General features: G+C 50.6%; 2 protein-coding genes and 1 long non-coding RNA gene across 14 annotated transcripts in view; 2 read left to right on the top strand and 1 right to left on the bottom strand.

The window, feature by feature from the left end:
• C2CD3 (C2 domain containing 3 centriole elongation regulator) overlaps window positions 1-3247 on the top strand; it is a 127120-nt gene extending 123873 nt beyond the window's left edge. For all 11 annotated transcript variants that reach the window (XR_015142166.1, XR_015142163.1, XR_015142162.1 and 8 more), the window contains one exon: window positions 2467-3247. Coding sequence is in view for 4 of the 11 variants with exons in the window: in XM_086340741.1 (XP_086196867.1) it covers window positions 2467-2607 (141 nt within the window). In the remaining 7 variants the exon portion in view is untranslated. The remainder of the gene's footprint in view (window positions 1-2466) is intronic.
• Window positions 783-23333, bottom strand: part of LOC147358240 (uncharacterized) — a 46724-nt gene continuing 24173 nt past the window's right edge. Inside the window, exons 2-3 of the long non-coding RNA XR_015142182.1 lie at window positions 1781-1891; window positions 783-1672 (exon numbers count right to left, since the gene is read on the bottom strand). This is a non-coding gene — a long non-coding RNA (uncharacterized LOC147358240). The remainder of the gene's footprint in view (window positions 1673-1780; window positions 1892-23333) is intronic.
• On the top strand, window positions 6482-17838 carry UCP3 (uncoupling protein 3). 2 transcript variants are annotated; one of them, XM_086340773.1, is made up of 8 exons: window positions 6482-6597; window positions 9428-9578; window positions 10631-10850; window positions 11318-11528; window positions 11780-11980; window positions 13084-13185; window positions 13871-14051; window positions 16609-17838. In XM_086340773.1, the coding sequence occupies exons 3-8, from the start codon at window positions 10725-10727 to the stop codon at window positions 16721-16723; spliced, it is 936 nt and encodes a 311-aa protein (XP_086196899.1). In that variant the 5' UTR covers window positions 6482-6597; window positions 9428-9578; window positions 10631-10724; the 3' UTR covers window positions 16724-17838. The 2 variants fall into 2 exon arrangements, with proteins under 2 accessions (XP_086196899.1, XP_086196898.1); XM_086340772.1 differs by lacking the exon at window positions 9428-9578.

Raw genomic sequence — 23333 nt, 5'->3', positions numbered from 1 at the left:
GCCTCCAGAGCTCCAGCGAGGAATAGTTAGGGGTGTCCTACTCCAGGCAGCTTCAATTATCTGGAGAGGATACTGCCTCTTGCGGCAAATATCTCATTCATTTTTTCACTCACTCCAGAACCAGTGATGGCTCAAGCTTGAGGGGAGACAGTTGCTGATGTACCCCACAACCACAGAGATGGTTGTGGGAGCAAGCCTGGGAGCTTGCCCAGCCCCTCTAACATTGTATGTCCTGGGGTAGCAGCCCTGATGAAGAAGGAAACTTTACCATTAGGACGATTTTAGACCCTTTGGAGGTCAACATAAGCCAAATGCTGCTGACCTTCCATAGCTCTGCCCCGCCCAGGGCACAGAGCCCAGCCCTGTCCTGTCCGTCCCTGGGTCTGGGCCTTGCAGATAAGCCCGCCGCCCCCTGCAGGTTGCTGGGCCCGGGTGTGGGTCCTGGGAGGTTGCCTGTGGCTGGTTCACAGATGTGGGCCCAGCTAGCAGGTACAGGCCCTGCTCACGCTGCTCCCTCCAGTGGCATGACCTCACCCCCACCCCAGCTGTGCTGAAACCCTGTGTGTCTCAGGTACCACCTCTGTGTGAAGCTGCCCCATCCTTCCCACTGTCATGAATTTCTGTGCTCCAGGCTCTGAGCTTCATCTCTGTGGTTGTGGGGTATGTCAGCATCTGTCTCCCCTCCAGCTTGAGCCATCACTGGTTCTGGAATGAATGAAGGAAGGAGATATTTGCTGCAAGAGGCAGTCTCCTCCCCAGTTAACTGAAGTCTCTGGTCACCATGGCTTGACCCATTCACTGGTCTGGAAGCTCTCAAGCTCCCATCTCAGGCCTGTCCCAGTGGGAGACACAGCATCAGACTCCGGCCATGCCCTGCAGGAGCACTCAGTCTGGAGGGAGAGGGCCTCGGCAGTGGCTGGGTGGCTGGTCTCCCCGGCCTGAGGCATTAGGGGGTGCAGGTACCACCAGCACAGGGTGGGTTTCCTTTTTCCCCTTTTAGTCTTGGCCTGTCTGGGAGACTGGGAGCAGTACGCTCTCACCTCTGCTGAGCATGCCCAGCCACATGCTCCGTTCTGCTCTCAGTTCTCCAGCAGAGAACCTACCTATGGCCTCTCGGTGCTGAGAGCCTGTCGGGGTGTATGCCCTCCCTTGGCATTTAGAATTCCAGATTGGTAGAGACCCTTAGGGTTGCCTGACTGCCATTCCCCCTATCATATCCAGGCTGCTGTTTTAATTCTTGGAATAGTTCTCTGTCTTCCCAGCTCAACTCTAAGCTGTGGAGGTCAGGAACGGTTGGTCTCTCTCCCTCTCACAGTAGACAACAAGGTGGGGAAATGAAGGAAAGAAGGGCCACTCAGTATCACTGATGCCAGAAGCAGCTGGAGCTGGGCCTCAGCTTCCCATCAACAGAGCTACTAACGAGCAGGGAAGTAGTCTCCAAGTAGTCTCCACCTCTAGGATCTCCACCAAGCTGGTTCTTGGTGACTAGGGAGTGGTACAGTGTGCTTCCAGCATGTGGGGACAGGGAGGAGATACCCATCCATGGGACAGACTGCATGCTGTGAAGTCAGCCAAGTTCACCTGCCTCTTCCTCTGCCAGGCCTCCACCTCCACCCGAGGGCCTTGCTCTCCGCCACCAGCCTGGGGTGGCTTTCCTGTATCCTTCAAGCTCCTTCAGGGCAGGAACCCAACACAGAAATAAACAAAGGATTGGTTAAACAAATGGATGAGGCATAAAAGAATCCAAAGGACCACGATGCCATAACCCAAAAGCACTCACCTTAAAGGAGGAATTAATGGGACTTCCCTGGTGGTCCAGCGGCTAAGACTGCTCCAGTGCAGGGGCCCAGGTTCAATCCCTGGTCGGGGAACTAGACCCCACATGCTGCAACTAAAAAAAAAAAAAAGATCCTGCATGCTGCAACAAAGAAGACTGAAGATCCCACGTGCTGTGACTAAGACCCAGCGTAGCCGAATAAATAAATAAAAATAAATATTAGAGGTGAGGGGATTAGTGATAGCCGTCAGCCCAAGACAGGGAAATGTTTGGTAGCAGGGCCGTGGGTATGTGCTTCATGTTACCTGGCAGGTCACACACAGGACACCCACATTTCAGAGGATGAATGACTTGTCTAGACTCACACAGCAAGAGAGAGACCACCCCTCCTCCAGAGGCACAGGAGTAGTCTGAGCAGCAGTTCACATCTTAGCTCTGCTACTCTGTGAGGGTGTGTATATCCTGAGTTCATTTCACCTGAACTGTCGTTTCCTCGTCCATCCATGAACTACATACCAGCCTGCAGGGTAGAGGTGAGCATTAAACACACTCAGGTGTGTAAAGTGCCTTGTGAATCAGTCAGCTATATACCAGTATTAGCCGAAGGAGCAAAAGACGAGACGAGTCAAAGTCATCTCTAGGCTGTGCCGTGTGCGCAGTGCTAACCTCGCTGACCTCTTCCTCTCCAGGACAAGAGCCAGGCCACCAGAGGATCCCTGTCCCAAAGGCCTTGTCGCCCCAGACCCAGCTCGCTGCCGCCCACCCTGCCTGAGGAAGAAACTCGCAGGATTGCACGGATATTTTCTTCCCAATTCTCCCAGAAGGACTAATACAGCCCAAAAGACTGAGGGAAGGATGACCTACCCACTCACCCTCAGCCTTGTCTGGCTTCCTTCAGGGCTGTGAGAGCCCTAAGACCACCACCAGCCTAGTCCCTGGGCACCAGTCACCCCAGACTAGAGGAGCATCCCAAACCAGGGCCGTGTCCACCTGCCAGGACTTCAGCTTCCTCCGATGGTGAGGCAAAGGCGGGACACAGTGGATTCCAATGCCCAAGTGGCGCACCATCTGTTGACGAGGGGACCCGAGCAGGCATCCTTCAGCTGGGAAACTCCTCCCAGTGTCCTCAACAGAGCCTGCTGCTGACACGAGCCTACCCTCTGCCTGAATATGATGGCCCTTTTGCCTTAAGGGTTGGGGAAGGTGGGTGGAGAGTTTGGGCACAGGCATAGCCAGGGAAATCCTAAGACCACTTCCAGTTTATTTGCTTAGGAATAAGGGTATTTTATAGATAAAATTATTTTTATGCTGTGTTGAATTAATCAGTAGGAAAGGAGGGGGAAATTACCTCCTTCGAACTTTTTATCTGATTGTCTGAAATTCTAACCATGCTTTTAACTTATTGTTTTTACCCAGCTCTGAAGTCATTGTTCCTGCCTGTGTTTGAATAAAATGATACTGGTATTTGTATTCTGTGCACAAGTGTTTACTGGGTTGGCGTCTGGAGTGTTAGAAATTTGTGCTCTAACAGCTAGAGAGAAAGCTTGACACCATACCGGCCCTTGGAGAAGCTCATCTGGAACCAGGGAGCCAGGGTCACCATGAGACCTCTGACTCCCCCAAAGATTAGGTTGGTCCAGATTGGAGTGACACCTAGTATTTCCTCTGCTGGTTCCTCAAGTCTGTCAGCCAAGTAAAGGGGTCGCATGCCACAGGCCTGCTTGAATCCCCCGTCTCTCTGGGATGAGTACATAGCTCTGGCTTAGTCTGTCAGGCTCCACACATTTGAGCAGCTACCACAGACAGGGCCTGTGTGGAGAGGATTAGGAGGAGGCAGAAGGGAGGGGAGAGGAGGGCACAACATGGAGGGCCCCACTTTCCACCCCAAGCACAGGTCATCTCAATCCTCAGAGCAACTCTACAACCCACATACTGTGATTCGCATCTTAAAATTAATCTGAAGCTCAACAGAGTTACGTGACTTGCCTCTGTTCATGTACCTAGGAAGTAAGTCACCACATGAGACACCTCCAGACACATCAGAGGCTTCTGTGCCCAGGGTACGGTCAGTTAAGTGTTGTGAATTCAGGGAGTTTGGGGAGGTTGCGGGAGGGAACCATGTGGACTGGCACAGTCAAGAGAAGCCTTCCTTGAAGTCTGGGGGTAAGCCAGCAGGGCATTTGGGGCCACATGCAGCAGAGGGGAGAGCAGAGAGCGGCCTGGTTCTGCTGCTTCCTGATAGGTGCCCTCAGGCCTGACTACGCCTGTCTGAGCCTCGGTCACCTCATCTGTAAAGCAAGATAGCCAGCCCAGCTTCAGTGGGTTGCTGCGAAGCTTAAATGATGACATTTGTGAAAGTGCTTCGCCTGCACTTGGCCCTTGGTGGAAGCTCAGGAAATGTCAGCCCCACCCACTCCTCCCCCACAGACCAGAGCAAGTCAGTAGACAGGCGAGTTCACCACTAAATGTGAGACAGGCAGGACGGGCCCCAGAGGGGACCCAGAGGAAACAGGCTGCCTTCCTCATTGGTCAAGTGCCCTCAGACCAGCGTGTCCCCTTCATCTGTTCATCTGGGCCCCTAACCTTCAGGCTGCCAGCTCACCCCCTCCCCAGCGTCTCCCTCTCAGCTCACCAGCTGCCTGCCTGCCAGGAGATTTCAAGGCCCAGGTCTCCACCTGCCTTGAAGCCACAGAGAACACACAGAGGGGCCATCAGAAGTCCAGGCCTGAGGGCTTTAGCCTCAGGTGAAGAATATTCCTAAATCCTGCTCCAACTCCTGTAAATAACTCGATGGGGTCGCGTTAGGATAAGGACTCCTACCCAGGCTGAGGGCAGCCTCCAGTAACACAGAGGCACCGTGAGGGTCTGAACCCCACCTCTACTGCTACAGATACTCTTTACCAGCATCCTCTCCCCAGAAAGTGGTTGTCTTTCCCAACAACAGCTCAGAAGCACCCTGCCGAACACAGGGTGAGGGCACAAGGAACATGCTTGTTCCCACCACAGCCAGTAGAACCAGCCGCTGTCTCCCCACTGCCCTCTCAGCACCCCCCCACCACAGAGCCCTGAAACTAGGTGCTGCTGATCTCACAGAGGCTGATTGATTTCAACCCATAGCAGCCAACTTTGGAACTTCTAGCACAGGCTGGATTCTGGGGAAACGGAGCCAAAGCAGACAGGGCTGGCCCTGCCCTCAGAGAGCACCCAGGCCCACCTGAGCTCAGCTGCCCACACTCTGGGTTTCTCCAGGGCCCACTATTTACCCCCCCACACCTCCTGGCTGCAATTCCCCCACCCCCTCCAGACTGCCATTCTCAGGTGGAGCCAAAAACCTCCTTCCAGAGCCCTCCCCACCTCAGCAACCCGAGCAGCCGCTCCCCTTATTAGGACTAACCCAGCTGCCTGTTCTGTTGACATTAAAGCAGGGCCTGGCCCGAGGAGGAGGACCTTGGCACTTGAGTATCTGGACCCATAACCACTTGTACTGGGGCCACAGCTCTGTGCCCAAGTCTAGAAGTGGCCTCTGCCCCACCAGATTAACTCCCATCCCTCTCCACCTCTCCCTCTCTCCTCCCCTTCCCCTTCCCCTCCCTCTTTCCTCGGTCACCCGGTTCCCAGGTTCAGACTTGCCCAACCCTTACCCTCAGTGCCTATCACTGGCTGCTGCAAGGGACCCTCCCCTCCCTTCCCCACACACCCTCCCCAGATCCCTTTAGCTCCAGTGGTGTCCATGCTGAAGCCTCCAAGTGTCATGTCACAGAGAGTAGTATTCACAGCAGATAGGTCCAAAGTACATTATCATTTACAGGCTGGCAGGCAGGCCCTGCCACATAACTGTATGACCTGGGCAAGTCCCTGTCCCTCCCTAACAATCAGTTCTCTCCTCTCTAAACTAAGCATTAAAATGCATGAATCCGCAGTCATAAAAAGGCACGAAGTGCTGACATATGATCCAACAAGGATGAACTTGGAAAACACTTTGGTAAGTAAAAGCAGCCAGTCACAAAAGGTCACATATTGTGTGATTCCATTTGTATGAAATGTTCAGGATAAGCAAATCTATAGAGACAAAGTAGATTAATGATTGCCTGGGCGGCATTGGAGGGAAGAGGAAACAGAAGGAGATGTGTGGGGAGGGAGGTAATGAAAATGTTCTAAAATTGTGATGACTGATGGCTGCATAACTGTGAACACACCAAAAACCACTGAATTGTACCAGTTAAACAGGTAAATGGCACGGGAATTATATCTCAATAAAGCTTTGGAAAAAAAGACTCCTAATTGTACCTACCTCGTAAGAGTTGTGAAAGAAATAATGTATGTAAAGTTTCTAGCACATAGTAGGCACCAAGAAATGAATTAGCATCACCATTGTTACTATTAAGAGGAGGCCCAGGGGAACCCTGACCAGACCATTGTGGCAGCCTTGGCCTTTGGACTCTCAAAAGTGACAAATCCAACCCCCACCACCCCATATACACCCTCATCACCCAAAGGAGCTCTTTCATCACCTGCAATGGGGTGTTTTAAAGAAGCCCAAGTCAAGGGAACTGAAGCAGGTCTGGAACTCTGACCTACCCCCCTCGCCTCCCTGCCCTGCACCAGCCGCCTCTGGTCAAGTGACCAGGCTGTCAAGTAGCTACTCCAGGGTAAGGTTTCAGGTCAGCCAGAGTGTATAAAGACAGGTGCCAAGCCAGAGGCTGCAGAGACACCAGCAAATGGCAAAGGAGCAATCAGATCCCTGCTGCCGCCTCCTGGGATGGAGCCCTGAGGACCCTTAAAGAGGCCCCATGCTTCCGCCACCCTGGCTGCCCCTACAGGTAAGACCCCACCCTCCACCCCATCTTCCTCCTCCATGTTCTCCCAAAGGCAGCTGGCAGCCAGAGCTGGTAGCACACAGCAGGTAGAGATTGAGTCAAGATGAGGGAAAGGCAGCCCTGACGAGGGCACTGTTGGGGCTGGGGCTCCACCCCCGACTCCTGTCACTCACCAGGGACTCGCTTCCCTTTTGCTCTGCCAGCGGCCTCTGCTGTGACTTTGCAAATCCCCAGAGATAAGATGTGGTTTTCTCCTTAGTCTGGCCCAGAGTCCCCACAATTCCTCCAGAGTATAAGGCCCTTTCCCCAGGAGGCCCCCCTACTCAGGAGGGGGCACTCCCCGACTCAGCAGGCATGCAGGAGAGACTTTGCCGGGAAGGTGGGGTCGAGGGCATCTCAGAACAGGGACTCTGATCCCTGCTCCAGAGCCACCACGGAGAACTTGTTTCTAATGCAGATTCCCAGGACCCCAGCTCAGACCTGAATCTCAGGCTGAGGGCCAAGAATCCGGTCTGTAAACAAGTGGCTCCAGGTACCCTGAGCTCGCTCTGAAGTCTTAGACTCTGGGAGGTGGGCCTGAAGCAGGTGCCAGACAGACTGGGCTCTAATCCCTCTCCATCCCTCTAGCCTTGTAACTAGCTGAAGCCCTCAAAGCTTCGGGGCTCTTGGACCCAGACAACAGCAACTATCTCGTAGCCTTATAAAGGGATTGAATTAGTCACTGCCTCTAGAGCCCTCAGCGTAGTGTCTGGTGCAGGAAGTGTTCAGCAGATGTTAATGGGGCACCGCTACTCTGGGTGTGCAAGGCTGGAATGCCCCATTCCTCATGCCCCAGCAGAGCACAGGGAGGAACTTCTGCTCTACCCCTCACCTATGTCAGTGGGATAGGTCTGCTGGCCGCCAGGGCTTCTCAAGTACCATTTCAGGAGGCTGGAATAAAGGAAGAGGCTGGGGAGCACCAGCCACAGGACCCCTACCTCTGCCCACCCTGGTGGCCTCCCCCTGTCCCGCCCCCATGTGACCAGTGAAAGTCTAGAGCCCACCCGCCTGAGTCCCCCGCCCCTTCCACTCTGCCCCCGGGGGGCTCAAGACAGCCTCTGGAACAGGTTCTGGTTTGCCTCCTAGCCGCTGCTCCTGACCAAGGCCAGGCTCCAACACCTCCAGCGCACCATCTCTGCAACCTCACTGGTCTCAGAGCCTCCACTGGCTCCCTCCCTGTCCAGCCCCGACGCCTACACCAGCCTGACCTGAACACAGGTCTGATGGTGTCATCCCTCAACTTGAAAACACCAGCCAGTCCCCATTTTCGCTAGATTAAGTACAGCTAGGGCATTTGAGGCCCTTCATCAAAGAACACTGTGGGCATCTCAGCTTCTTCCCCATTTCCCCACCTCGGCCCATGGGGTCCCTCGGTCAACTGGTCCTCCCTGGGCCCCTCTGGCCCTGGGCCATCTGGGTACCAGGCTGCACAGAGAAGTGGGATAAGTAGCTCCTGTCCTTGATTTGGGGCCCCCATCTGGGGAGAAATCACGGCAGTTAATGAACTAATTCTAGGGACTTCCCTGACTGTCCAGTGGTTAAGATTCCATGCTTCCACTGCAGGGGCCACAGGTTTGATCCCTGGTCAGGGAACTAAGATCCCACATGCCATGCAGCCAAGGGGGACAAAACAAACCAAAAAAAAGTCAATTCTAAAGAAGGTCTGGGACAGAGGCAGCCAAGGACAAAGGAGGTTCAGAAGGGAAGCCATATCTGATGGTTCAGCCCCCTGGCTGGAGACATAGCCTCCCCAGGGAGACAGACCCAGCCCAGAAGTGCTTAAAGCCACCCAGTGGGGCCTGGCCCATCACAAACACTCCACACCAGGGGCCAAGGGCAAGGAACGTGCAGTCACGCAGCTCTAGGGGCCCCACCTCTGCACCTCAGTTCCTAACTCTTGAGAGTGGAGTGAAAATACCTAACTTGGCAGGGTTCTTCTGTTAGAGCCTGGGCGGCCACCAAACATTTTGGAAAAGGGACACTCATACAACGAATAAGAGACACTAGAGAACATACCACCCAGGGGCCTCTCCTGCCCTGGGAGTCAGGCCCTCAGATTCCTGAAGCTGAGGATCTCGGCAGCCCTGCTCCTGATATCAGAGGAGGAGCTGAGCAGCAGAAAGGCCAGGGCCCAAGGGAAGAGAGGCTGACAGGCTGTGGGCACTGGGAGCTGCTCCTGCACTGCCTCGGACACGTGCATTCCAACCCCAAAAGAGGAGCCACAGCCTCCCCCCCCCCCCAGGGACCAAGCCTCCTGGCAGTTGCTGGGCTTCTGTCGGGCGAATGGGAAAGAGGATGGTGTTCCCTCAGCTGGCCTGCCATGCTGTCCCCTCAACCAGGCTCAGCTCCACATCAGCCCTCAGGGAGCAACGCAGAAAGGCAGGCAGATAGGCTGTGGGACAAGCACCACGGGGGCAGCCCAAGCCCTGACTGTGACAGGCGCCGGTCTCGGCCTCCCCGGGAGCATTGTCTTCCTCTGCCAGCATGGACAGCAGTGCCCACCAGACCTCTTCACCAAGCTGTTGTTGCACGTGCTTAGCACTTAAGTCCCCAGAGAGGGGGGTTGCATATAATTCAAAGGGCTTTGAATATCCGCAACAAAAAGGCAAGATGGTGGACATCCATTCTACCACATCCATTGGGCTGCTGAGTGGAATGAACAGTGAAGGGGGTCTTATTGCTATCACAAGACCATGGCTGCAGTTCTGTGAATTTAAAGAAGTCTCTCTCCATCTTAAGCCTCTCTTTTCCCACCTGTAAAATAGATTTAAATGTCATCCTGCCCTCTTTCCAGCACTGTTTCAAGCCTAGCAGAGCAGAGCAACCCGTGCTCTGACACTGGTGACTCTGAGCAGGCCAACATCTCTGAGCCCCACTGGATCAGCCCAAAGCAAGGAGAGGAGAGAAGCTACCCTGCAGCCAGGCTGTGAGAATTCAGTGAGATGGTGTGTAGAGCTCTGCCCCCAGCCCCGCAGCCATTCCCTCCTCCTCCTCTAAACCTGCCCTGGACTGTCTCACAGAGCATGCCCTTCCCTGCGCCTGGAGCCCCCTCCCACTTCTCCAGCTGCTGCAGTCTTGCCCACCTTCCCAGGCTCTCCTCCCACCCCTACCATGTTGACTGGGGATGGCAAGACCTAAAGTGATAAGGCTGGGTGAGCTCTCCATACACCAGCATATTAAAAAAATAGAGACATCACTTTGCTTACAAAGGTCCATAGAGTCAAAGATATAGTTGTTCGAGTAGCCATGTACAGATGTGTGAGTTGGACTATAAAGAAGGCTGAGCTCCAAAGAATTGATGCTTTTGAACTGTGGTACTGGAGACGACTCTTGAGATTCCCTTGGACAGCAAGGAGATCAAACCAGTTAATCCTAAAGGAAAGCAACCCTGAATATTCTTTGGAAGGACTGACGCTGAAGCTGAAACTCCAATACTTTGGCCACCTGATGTGAAGAGCCGACTCATTGGAAAAGACCCTGATGCTGGGAAAGATTGAAGGCGGGAGGAGAAGGGGACGACAGAGGATGAGATGGTTGGATGGCATCACCGACTCGATGGACATGAGTTTGAACAAATTCTGGGAGATAGTGAAGGACAGAGAAGCCTGGCATGCTGCAGTCCATGGGGTCACAAAGAGTCAGACACGACTGAGCAACCAAACAACAACAACCATACACCAGGGAGCAGGCCTTCCCCAGGAAGCAGCTTGAGGCTGGGGAAGGAGCAGAGGGTTGTGGTGTGGAGTCAGAACCAGGTCTGTCTCTGCCTGAGCCTTTATACAGTGAAGACCACTTCCAGCGGGAAAGGGAAAGGGCAGGGTGAGGATGGCAAGAGATTAGGGAGGAAAGTGACCTGTTCTTATAAGTCAAATCCACACAGCTAAGACAGCCCTGCTCAGGCTTTTCACTTACAAACCTTCTCCTGGTGCTGAGGGGATCCTGGGGATGGGCCTAGAGGGCACGCGTCCCATCCCCTCCCCTGGCCTGTCCCCTGCAGCCTCCTCCATGCACTGAAGCCCAAGGCTGGGCAGCAGCCTCTCTCCTTGGACCTCCACTGGGCCCTGGAGGGACCGGGCAGAGCCTTTGGGACCATGGTTGGACTGCAACCTTCAGAGAGGCCCCCCACAACGGCTGTGAAGTTCCTGGCAGCGGGCACAGCGGCCTGCTTTGCTGACCTCCTCACCTTTCCACTGGACACAGCCAAGGTCCGCCTGCAGGTGGGTGCCCTTTGGCTAAGGGTCATTGTTCCCAACAATGGAGGGGCTGAGTTCTCCACCAGGGCACCTGCCCTTCCTCACAGAGAACCCTGAGCAGGTCACTCACTATCCACGACCCTACCTCACCATCCCCTCACCACCCAAGATCTTAATTCCTTGGCAGGACGTGCCAGGGTCCTTACATGGCCTGCCCTACTTTGTAAGCCATAAAGTAAGAAGTAAGGAGTTACCGTGTGAGCTTGGGCAAGTCACAGACAACTTGTAATGAAAAAAGCCATCACCCTCCGATTTACCACACTGTGTACAACAGTTTGTGAGCTGGCAACTGCTACACAGAACTGTCATTTTTACTGAGACGTGACACTGTGACCATGCTTGTTCCGAGGTCCAGCCCCAGGCAGGGACCCCTGCACACAGCCCTGCCCACCCCCCACCCAAGTCCTCATACTCTGCGGGGTGTCCCTCAGATCCAGGGGGAGAACCAGGCGGCCCTGGCGGCCCGGAGTGCCCAGTACCGCGGAGTGCTGGGCACCATCCTGACCATGGTGCGCACCGAGGGCCCCCGCAGCCTCTACAGCGGGCTGGTCGCCGGCCTGCAGCGCCAGATGAGCTTCGCCTCCATCCGCATCGGCCTCTACGACTCCGTCAAGCAGTTCTACACCCCCAAGGGATCGGACCGTGAGTGCTGAGGGGTGGGTCAAGGAAGGATCTACGCTGTGGGTCAGGAGATCAGGGTGGTGCAGACTCAGAGGCAGAGCTGAGGCATGGGAAGCTGAGGCATGAGGAGACTAGCCTCATGTCGAGGAGGATCTGGAACCCTGGCCTGGGAGAGGTGGGCATGGGGCAGGGGCAGCCCCCAGAGACCGGCATCAGGCCCGCAGAGGTGCGGGGTAGTACAACTCTGGCCCGCTTGCTCTCCTCCTCTCCAGACTCCAGCATCATTACCCGGATTTTGGCGGGCTGCACCACGGGGGCCATGGCAGTGACCTGTGCCCAGCCCACAGACGTGGTGAAGATCCGCTTTCAGGCCAGCATGCACACTGGGCCGGGGGGCAACAGAAAGTACAGTGGGACAATGGATGCCTACAGGACCATCGCCAGAGAGGAAGGGGTTCGGGGCCTGTGGAAAGGTAGGTCTGGACTCCAGGCTTGGGGGTCTTGGGCAGCATCTTCTCCACCCTAGGGCTGGGACAGGGAACTGAGCAAGCAGGGAGCTCCCATCACAAGTATTCCAGCAGTTCTAAAGGAACATCCTAACATATCCCAATGGGCCAGCTGACCGGCCATACTGCCCCAAATTCAGTTCAGTTTACCAACCTTTCACCACACGCAGGGCTCTGAGGGAGACAGAAATGAACAGAGGATACCCTCACGGCTCACAGTCACAGAGGAGAGAGGCATGTCAAGGAGCAGCCATTCCACAGGGCAGGATGTGCTGGGTTCACACAGAGGTGCAGGCCATGAGGGCTTAGGGCGTTCGGGGGCAGAGGTGATGTGAAAGTTGGGCCCCAAAGTTCCAGTGAGCTCCTGCTGTGTGGAGAGGGAAGGAAGGGCCCCCCCAGCAATGGCCTGTGAGGGGTGACTGCTGCTCATGGAGAAGAAACAGAGGCCACTGCGGGGAGCAGTCACGAGAAGGGGGCTTCCTTGGGAACAAAACTTTAAGGTTCTCTATGTGTTTAAGTGGTGACGACCTTGACAAATAATGTTGTCTCTACCACATGTGGCCAGGGCTCACATGAATCTTGCAGAAGAAAACAATGACCCAGTGATGGTTAAAGGCAGGACACCTGAGTCACAGCCTTGCTTGCTGTGTGCCTTCCTGGAGCCCAGCCCTCATCTGTGAAACCAGCGGGTGGTCTCGCAGGTCGCATGGCTGCAACCTGTCACTGTTTCAAAAGCCCACCATTCCTCTCCGAGGAAAGGCTTCCTTGTCTGGCTCTAGCCAGGTCTCAGGGAGGCATATTTTAATTTTGATGGGTATTGCAGTTTACCCTCTGAAATGTGGCCCAAACACACACAAGAGGGTCTCTCTGCTTTTTGTCTCTAATATGGACATGGATAATCTGAGAGCTTTTAACATCGGAAAGGAAAGTGTGGAATCTGCCCATCCAGGGTGGACTCTTCTAGACCACTGGAATGAGGCACCATATCCCCCACCTGGGCCTGTGGCCTTGCAGCCAGGGGGTCCGCTTCTTCTATTTCCCACTCATCAGCCCCACCCGCTTCCTGACAGGAATTCTGCCCAACATCACGAGGAATGCCATTGTCAACTGTGGTGAGATGGTGACCTATGACATCATCAAGGAAAAGCTGCTAGACTACCACCTGCTCACCGGTGAGGCCCTGGGCTCCAGGCAGATAGCCCTCCCAGTCTGGAGGGGACTGGGGCTCCACAGAGTGGGTGCCACCCACAGGCAACCGGGCTTTAAAAGGAGTGGAGGGAGGCAGGGTGCCCAGCATCATTAGGGTGAGTAAGGAGGAACCCTAGATGGGAGGCCAAAGACCTGCCAGCACCATTTCTCCCCGTGCACCTTCAAGCAAGGGTGGCCTTCTCTGACCAGTTTCCTCTAATGAGGTGGTTGGGCCGGATTAGCTTCCAACTCTGGGACAGCCCAGTTTTGTGAGTCCTCATCAAGAGCTCCATCTTGGCACTGCAAGAGATTTGGAAAACACTATCCTCATACTTGGGCTTCCCTGGTGACTCAGACCATAAAGAATCCACAGGCAATGCAGGAGATACGGGTTCCATCCCTGGGTCAGGAAGATCCCCTGGAAGAGGAAATGGAACCCACTCCAGTATTCTTGCCTAGGGAAATCCCATGGGCAGAGGGACCTGGTGGGCTACTGTCCAGGGGCTTGCAAAGAGTCAGATTTGACGGAGCACAAGCACTAGACTATACTAACCTCATGCCCAGGGAGTTCAGTTTCATTAGGGACAAACAATGAACACATGTGAAACAGAAAACAAGGGCCCTCTTCATCTCACAGCCCAATATCTGCTCTTCCCTACCCTGCGACAGACAACTTTCCCTGCCACTTTGTCTCTGCCTTTGGAGCTGGCTTCTGTGCCACCCTGGTGGCCTCCCCGGTGGACGTGGTGAAGACGCGGTATATGAACTCGCCCCCAGGCCAGTACCACAGCCCCTTCAACTGTATGCTGAAGATGGTGACCCAGGAGGGCCCCACAGCCTTCTACAAGGGGTGAGCTCCCCTCCTGCCACCAGCACCCCCTCCTAGAGAACCAGGCCTCCCTCCCCGTCTCCCTTCCTCCCCTCCATGTAGAGTGTGTCTGCCATGGGATCACCTAGAAATACAGTATTGAACAGCACAGATGTAAATGCCACAAAGGAAAATTACAATATAAAGACCTAAGGAAATGTTTTTTTGAAAGAGGGGACCAAATCTGAATTGAAGATCAGGGAGGCCTATCTGAGAAAAAAAAAAGGAGTCTATGCATAGATCTAAGTGCATCCCCAAACACACAGGAAGAGGAGGAGGAGGGAAAGGTGCTTGGTAATCCTGAGGTTTTTCCCTGACCCACCGACATCACTGCGGGTCACCACTGCCGACAGCCCGTATGCTTCACACGTTCCTGGCATTTACTATTCTCTCTGCATGGAAGCCATTCCTGCGTCATCCACATGCTCTCCAACTTACTGTCCTTCAAGACTAGTTCAAATACCACCTTCTCCCTAACACTCGCAGATACAAATTTCCCCCCTCTGTGAACTTCAGCAATACTTCCCTGATACCATTTTTACGGTACCCACCACTTCCTACTTTGTAGGAGTGTATTTGTAAGTTTAAACGATCCCCCATGCTAGAGTGCAAGCTCCTTGCAGCTAAGGACTGTGGCTTATACAGCTGACCCTTGAACAAATGCCAGGGTTACAGACACGGACCCCATGCAGTTGAAAATATCAATACATGTACAACTTATAGTTGGCCCTCCATACACGCAGTTCCTCTGTTGCCATGGTTTCTGCACATCCCTCGTTCCACACCCACAGATTCAACTAGTCTCAGATCATTAGTATTTAATATTAAAAAAACTGTATAAGTGGACCCACACAGTTCAAAGGGTTGTTCAAGGGTCAACTGTATACATCTTCCACTTCCCAGAGTCCCCAGCACAAAATCAGCTCTCTATAATAAAGTTATGAACAATCACCATGACCACCAAGTCACTACGCGTGTGGACTTGGGTTAACGCTTCACATATATTATCTCCACACTCCCCCTGAACTGGGCCATTTCTCCACATTTACTGAGGAGGAGAATGAGACTCAGAAAGGTCATGGAACTTGTCCCAGCTCACAAAGCTTAAACGGCAGAGCCACGGCGCAAACCCTGACCTTTAGACACCACCCACTCCATCCCACACTGAGCTCTTTGCTTGGCCCTCGTACCTCCACCACTGAGGATGGTTTTCTGGCACCCAGCGTTGGATTAGGCCCAACAAGCACACATGGCCTCGACCCCGGGATGATGTCACAAAACAGTTTCAGCTGACAGCTCTTTTCCTATAAGTGCCGCCATCAGAAGGCTCTTCGTCCCACTTGTCTCGGTTTGTACTTTCACTTGGCAAACATTCACTGAGCACTTCGTGGGTGCTGGGCCCCGTGCTGTGCTTCTTTTGAAGAGCAGCTAACAAGCAGGGGACGTTTATTGAGGATTTACTAATACTGAACCCTGTCCATTATCATTGAATCCTCTCGACAACATCCTCCAGTTACAGGTAAGTAAACTGAGGCTGAGAAAGATTAAGAAGCTGGTCAAGCTGGTATTTGAACTCAGGACTATCCCCAGAGTTCACATTTGTTGCCCCCGTGCCATCTTCCCTGTGAGGGGCCCAGGCTGAGGGTTCAGGAGAGGCCCTGGTGTGAGATTCTGGTGCCCAAGCCAAGTCCCACAGAGCCAAGAACAACCAGCCAGGCAAGGAGAGAAGCAAGCAGAAGGAGCAACGTGGGCAAGGGTGTGGGAGGAAGGGTCTGACAGGAGCTGAGAGAACCAGGAGGGGATTAGCGGAGAGACAGGCTGAAGAGGAGAGCAGGAGCCAGGCTCCTCCCGGAGTCGGTGAACCATAGCTGAGGTGAGGTGGTCACAGGACAGGCAGGCTCTTGGGAGATTAGCTAAATTTGGCATCAAGTTGTTTTCACCTTGCAATGCCTCCAGCTGGAGGCAGAGGCCTCCTCAGGGGTGGCTGCTCAGGTTGTAAACAAGCCCAGAACACTCAGTGGCGGAGTGGAGTCAGGTGGTTTCAACTGAGCTATCTCACCCTGGTCTCTGAAGAGAAACTGGCAGCAATCATAGAGTGAACTGAAGTCGCTCAGTCGTGTCTGACTCTTTGCGACCCCATGGGCTATAGCCCACCAGGCTCCTCCGTCCATGGGATTCTCCAGGCGAGAATACTGGAGTGGGTTGCCATTTCCTTCTCCAGGGGATCTTCCCAACCCAGGGATCAAACCTAGGTCTCCTGAATTGCAGGCAGACGCTTTAACCTCTGAGCCACCAGGGAAGCCTATAAAACTGTGAGAATTAACTGCCTAACGGTAACCCGGCTCAGAGTGCTAGTTTTCTTTCCTTGCCTGACTCCAACTTCCGCCTAAATTCCTTCAGTAGAGAAGGAAATGACAGAACAACCTCAGAAGTGCCCGTGACTAACGGAAGTTCAGCACCAGCACCGAGTGGGGAGGGCACACAGATCTATGCGGGACTCCAGTCCACCCACCTGACTAATGGTTGTCTCTCTCATCAGATTTACACCCTCCTTTTTGCGTTTGGGATCCTGGAATGTGGTGATGTTCGTCACCTACGAGCAGATGAAACGGGCCTTGATGAAAGTCCAGATGCTACGAGACTCTCCATTTTGACTAAGACAAGGCTACTCAGTATTTAAGACAAAACCAGTTAAGGTTGGAATAAAGCAGTGGGTCCACGCCACAGGGACACAGACCCACACATGTTTGTTTACAGAACTGTTTACTTGATGCTGACTCAAGAGACAGAAGAATAGGAAGGATTGTGGTCTTCAGTGCTTTGTCTTAAGAACACCTTTGTTTTGCACTGACAAGGTGGAAAATAAATTATATTAATTTGTGAAATCCATCAGGTTGGATGCCTAACATTTAGGCAAGGAAAAGTAAACCAAAACAGATCTATTTGGGTAAAACGGAAGTTTGCATACTTATATCCCCTGGAAGATCTGATTATATGATGAATTATAAACAGGAAAGACTGCAAGCATGGAACAACAGTGTCCCGCATTCCCCTTGGAAATCAGCTAAGGAGTGTAGGGAGACACCACCAAAGCAACACAAGGACTTTTGACAGCAGCCTTCGGTTAGCCACGGATCATCAGCTGTATTTGTTATGTGTCTGCATGTAGAATCCACTGGGATTGTGGGAATTGTGAGAGAGGAAAAAAAAGAGAAAACCTAGAAACTGTGCCAAAGGAGCATGGCTGGGCCAGTGTGAGGCTGAGACCCATAAATGTTTGCTGACAACACTGGAGAACCAAGAGGGCAGCCTCAGTCTCCTTTTCTGTAAAATGGGAGTAATAATCCCTCCTACCTCACTTGGGGTGTTTATGAGGATCAAGTGAGAAGCTGGGCAGAAAAACACATTATAAAAGCAAAAGCTCTGGACAAGTGTGCATAAAAGGACAATGCCTCAGAAAAGATTTTGTCGATTAGTGAGGAAGTGCCAGGGAAGAAGTTTTTGAAAGACACAGTTGCCTAGAGGTGAGACCAAAGGAACCAGGGACTCGGGGGTCAGGGGTGACGGAGAATGGTGTACAGCTGCCGGAGCCCCACTCCCAGGCAGCCCCCACTCCCACACTGGACTGTGAGGCACCTTGAAGGGTGTGGAGTCTGGGGACAAAGAGGTAAAAGCTGGGCTGAGAGTCTAAAGTATCAGGGCTCAGAATTTTTGAAAATTATCATGACTCAATAAAGAAATTCACACCTTGAGTGTGGGAATGAAAAGAGCCACTTTTCCGCCTTCTCTTTCTTAGATGGAATTTCCCTTTCTCACTTCGGGCATCCTGTTCATCAGCGCAGGGCCATGCCTGGCCCCTCACCCATACATTGCCTTCTGCGCTTCTGCAGCCCAGCTGCTCAGCATTTTAAGGGTTTGACTCCTCCATCTATAAAAGGCAGGCTTGAACCAGATGACCTTCTCCTAAACTTAACTGGACATATTTCATGTTGATAATTGGGATCCATAAGATCAGTCTTTTTCTGGTTCTTAGCAGCTTATGCGGCTCTGATGACAGAACTGAGTTCCAACCTCATTCACCCACACACACAGTTACTAGCCACCTAACCATGGGGAATCCTTGCATCATAGAGTCCTACAGAGAAGTGGGAAGGACAATCTGCACCTCACAGGAAGGGCTCAGTGATGTCACCACTCCCTCCCTCCCCACTCTGACTCCTCTGCATCCTGGGGAAAAATGAACATCCACTTACCCTCAGCACTTTTCTAAATCTATATCATAATTTGAGATCATTTACATATACAAACTGGACAGTCCAAGCAAAAGCAAAAAAGTAAAAATTATTTTGATTTAATGTCTGGTTTGGCTTTCAAATAAAAACCATATTTAAAACTTTTTCTTTTCACTTGACAGCAAGTACAAATCATTTTTAAACACTTGCTCTTGATTTGTAAGTTGCTAGAGGCCAAGGACTATGCCTTCCATGAATTTCTGTCAAAATTAACCCATCATCTACCAGAGCATACTATTTAGATGATGCTGCTGAAACAGGATAAACGCTCTGAGCGATGTTTTGATTGGGATCCGAAACCCAGTGACTTTCAGATTTCTGGGAAAGGGAAAACAAGACTGGTGGGAGGTCATCTAAAGTTTTCTGGGAAAAATACTAGATTTCTTTCCCCATTTCTTAAAGGCAGAAGTGGAACCAAGTGACCTCAGAATAAAGTTCTGTGATTTTAAGAACAAAAAGACAGCTTCCGCCAAGCCACTGCCCACTGTCTCTGCCAGCAGGAAGCCACGGATGCAGACTCACAAGGTCAGATCATCAGCTGAGGCCCACACTCATTCCCCTCACTGCACACTCACAAACACCTAACTTCATCAAGTCATTCGAAAGGCTACCGAACTTGGACTTCCCTGGTGGCCCAGCGGTTAAGAATCCTCTTCCCAATGCAGGGGACATGGGTTCAATCCCTGGTCCATGAAGATTCCACATGCTTCAGGAGCATGGAGTGGGGTGCCATTACCTTCTCCGGCTTGGTATTCTTAAGCCTCAGTTTATTTACCTGTGCTAAGTCTGCCAGGCTCCTCTGTTCATGGGATTCTCCAGGCAAAAATACTGGATTGGATTGCCATTCCCTTCTCCAGGGGATCTTCCTGACCCAGGGATGGAACCTGCATCTCTTATATCTCCTGCGTTGGCAGGTAGGTTCTTTACCACTAGCACCACCTGGGAAGCCCCCTTATTTACCTATAAAATATGAGTAATAATTTGACAGAGAGCAAAAGTCTGCAGTTTTGTTAACTAAAAATGGTAAACTTCATAGGAAATAAACTGGATTCCCCATGCACTGCTGGCAGAAATGTAAGATAGTAGGGCCACTTTGGAAATTTTGAATTTTAAAAAATATTAAATACATATTTACCATTTGATCCAGTCACCAGAGAAATGAAATTGTATGTCCACACAAAGATTTGTACATGAATTTCCATAACAACCTTATTCATAATAGCCTCAAACTGGAAATATGTAATCCAAATGCCCATTAACTGGTGAGGACACAAACAAAATGTTCTGTATCATTGTGATGGAATACTACTCAGCAATAAAAATGGATAAAACTGCTGATACATGCATCAACATGTATCAACCTCAAAAAAACATTATATTATATGAAAGAAGCCAGGCACCAAAGACTACATCTCACTTACTATAAAAATTTTAGAAAATGCAAAGCTATAGAGACAGAAAGTAGATCAGTGATTATCCAGGGCAAAAGGTAAGAGAAGGAAATGACTGCAAACAGATAAAACACAATTTTTGGGGTGATGGAAGTTTTAGGGATGGTAAAACTGGATTGTGGGTACTTCCCTGGTGGTCCAGTGGGTAAGAATCCACCTTCCAATGCAGGGGACACGGGTTCAATCCCTGGTCAGGGAACTAAGATCCCACATTCTACAGGGCAAAAAAGCCCATGCACCACAACTAGAGAAGCCCACGTGCCACAACAAAGACCCAGCACAGCCAAAATTAAGAAAAATTAAAAATTGGATTGTGGTCATTGCTTCACAACAGTATAACATTACTAAGAATTAATTAAAGCACACACTTAACAATGAGCAAACTGTATGGTAAGTTATACCTCAATAAGGCTGTTAAAAATGAAAAAGGTTATTCTCAGCTCTTGGCAGTACTACTGTAATAGACAAAAACTACAACTGAAATGTCCCATCAACAGTGGAGTGAATACATTGGATATACTCACACATAGAGACTATACAGCAGTGGCAATTAAAGATCTACGACTTCATGTAACTTGGATGAATCTAACAGATACAATGTTGAGAAAGACACCATACAGTACAACTCCATTTATATGATGTTTAAGGACAGGCAGTGGCCACAGGACTGGAAAAGGTCAGTTTTCATTCCAATCCCTAAGAAAGGCAATGTCAAAGAATGCTCAAACTACCACATAATTGCACTCATCTCACACGCTAGTAAAGTAATGCTCAAAATTCTCCAAGCCAGGCTTCAGCAATACATGAACCATGAACTTCCAGATGTTCAAGATGGATTTAGAAAAGGCAGAGGAACAAGAGATCAAATTGCCAACATCTGCTGGATCATCAAAAAAGCAAGAGAGTTCCAAACATCTACTTCTGCTTTATTGACTATGCCAAAGCCTTTGACTGTGTGGATCACAACAAACTGTGGAAAATTCTTAAAGAGATGGGAATACCAAACCACCTGACTGCCTCTTGAGAAACCTGTATGCAGGTCAGGAAGCAACAGTTAGAACTGGACATGGAACAGATTGGTTCCAAATAGAGAAAGGAGTAAGTCGAGGCTGCATATTGTCACCCTGCTTATTTAACCTCTATGCAGAGTACATCATGAGAAATGCTGGGCTGGATGAGGCACAAGCTGAAATCAAGATTGCCAGGAGAAATATCAATAACCTCAGAGTAAGACGGTAGGTGTTGCAAGAGGGCATCAGAGGGCAGACACACTGAAACCATACTCACAGAAAACTAGTCAATCTAATCACACTAGGACCACAGCCTTGTCTAACTCAATGAAACTAAGCCATGCCCATGGGGCAACCCAAGACGGGCGGGTCATGGTGGAGAAATCTGACAGAATGTGGTCCACTAGAGAAGGGAATGGCAAACCACTTCAGTATTCTTGCCTTGAGAACCCCATGAACAGTATGAAAAGGCAAAATGATAGGATACTGAAAGAGGAACTCCCCAGGTCAGTAGGTGCCCAATATGCTACTGGAGATCAGTGGAGAAATAACTCCAGAAAGAATGAAGGGTTGGAGCCAAAGCAAAAACAATACCCAGCTGTGGATGTGACTGGTGAGAGAAGCAAGGTCCAATGCTGTAAAGAGCAATATTGCATAGGAACCTGGAATGACAGGTCCATGAATCAAGGCAAATTGGAAGTGGTCAAACAAGAGATGACAAGAGTGAATGTCGACATTCTAAGAATCAGCGAACTAAAATGGACTGGAATGGGTGAATTTAACTCAGATGACCATTATATCTACTACTGCGGGGCAGGAATCCCTCAGAAGAAATGGAGTAGCCATCATTGTCAACAAAAGAGTCTGAAATGCAGTACTTGGATGCAATCTCAAAAACGACAGAATGATCTCTGTTCGTTTCCAAGGCAAACCACTCAATATCACAGTAATCTAAGTCTATGCCCCAACCAGTAACGCTGAAGAAGCTGAAGTTGAATGGTTCTATGAAGACCTACAAGACCTTTTAGAACTAACACCCAAAAAAGATGTCCTTTTCATTATAGGGGACTGGAATGCAAAAGTAGGAAGTCAAGAAACACCTGGAGTAACAGGCAAATTTGGCCTTGGAATACGGAATGAAGCAGGGCAAAGACTAATAGAGTTTTGCCAAGAAAATGCACTGGTCATAGCAAACACACTCTTCCAACAACACAAGAGAAGACTCTACACATGGACATCACCAGATGGTCAACACCAAAATCAGATTGATTATATTCTTTGCAGCCAAAGATGGAGAAGCTCTATATAGTCAACAAAAACAAGACCAGGAGCTGACTGTGGCTCAGACCATGAACTCCTTATTGCCAAATTCAGACTGAAATTGAAGAAAGTAGGGAAAACCACTAGACCATTCAGGTATGGCCTAAATCAAATCCCTTATGAATATATATATCATATATTATATGATATATGGAAGTGAGAAATAGATTTAAGGGCCTAGATCTGATAGATAGAGTGCCTGATGAACTATGGACTGAAGTTCGTGACATTGTAGAGAAGACAGGGATCAAGACCATCCCCATGGAAAAGAAATGCAAAAAAGCAAAATGGCTGTCTGGGGAGGCCTTACAAATAGCTATGAAAAGAAGAGAAGTGAAAAGCAAAGGAGAAAAGGAAAGATATAAGCATCTGAATGCAGAGTTCCAAAGAATAGCAAGAAGAGATAAGAAAGCCTTCCTCAGCGATCAATACAAAGAAATAGAGGAAAAAAACAGAATGGGAAAGACTAGAGATCTCTTCAAGAAAATTAGATACCAAGGGAATATTTCATGCAAAGATGGGCTCAATAAAGGACAGAAATGTTATGGACCTAACAGAAGCAGAAGATATTAAGAAGAGGTGGCAAGAATACACAGAAGAACTGTACAAAAAAGATCTTCATGACCCAGAAAATCACGATGGTGTGATCACTCACCTAGAGCCAGATATCCTGGAATGTGAAGTCAAGTGGGCCTTAGAAATCATCAATATGAACAAAGCTAGTGGAGGTGACGGAATTCCAGTTGAGCTATTTCAAATCCTGAAAGATGATGCTGTGAAAGTGCTGCACTCAATATGCCAGCAAATTTGGAAAACTCAGCAGTGGCCACAGGACTGGAAAAGCTCAGTTTTCATTCCAATCCCAAAGAAAGGCAATGCCAAAGAATGCTCAAACTACCGCACAATTGCACTCATCTCACACGCTAGTAAAGTAATGCTCAAAATTCTCCAAGCCAGGCTTCAGCAATACGTGAACCGTGAGCTTCCTGATGTTCAAGCTGGTTTTAGAAAAGGTAGAGGAACCAGAGATCAAATTGCCAACATCCGCTGGATCATGGAAAAAGCAAGAGAGTTCCAGAAAAACATCTATTTCTGCTTTATTGACTATGCCAAAGCCTTTGACTGTGTGGATCACAATAAACTGTGGAAAATTCTGAAACAGATGGCAATACCAGACCACCTGACCTGCCT

Source organism: Bos grunniens, chromosome 15, assembly GCF_055505025.1.
Source record: "Bos grunniens cultivar Pamir isolate PY7600 chromosome 15, Bosgru_T2T1.0, whole genome shotgun sequence".
NCBI lineage: Eukaryota > Metazoa > Chordata > Mammalia > Artiodactyla > Bovidae > Bos > Bos grunniens.
This window is presented reverse-complemented; position numbering and strand designations above follow the sequence as displayed.

Bases quoted from the DNA above. Each gene is read 5' to 3' on its own strand.
- UCP3 (XM_086340772.1), top strand. From the start codon at position 10,725: ATGGTTGGACTGCAACCTTCAGAGAGGCCCCCCACAACGGCTGTGAAG. The intron at 11,981-13,083 runs GTAGGTCTGGAC...GCTTCCTGACAG, and splicing joins GGTTCGGGGCCTGTGGAAAG to GAATTCTGCCCAACATCACG. The intron at 14,052-16,608 runs GTGAGCTCCCCT...CTCTCTCATCAG, and splicing joins CCCACAGCCTTCTACAAGGG to ATTTACACCCTCCTTTTTGC.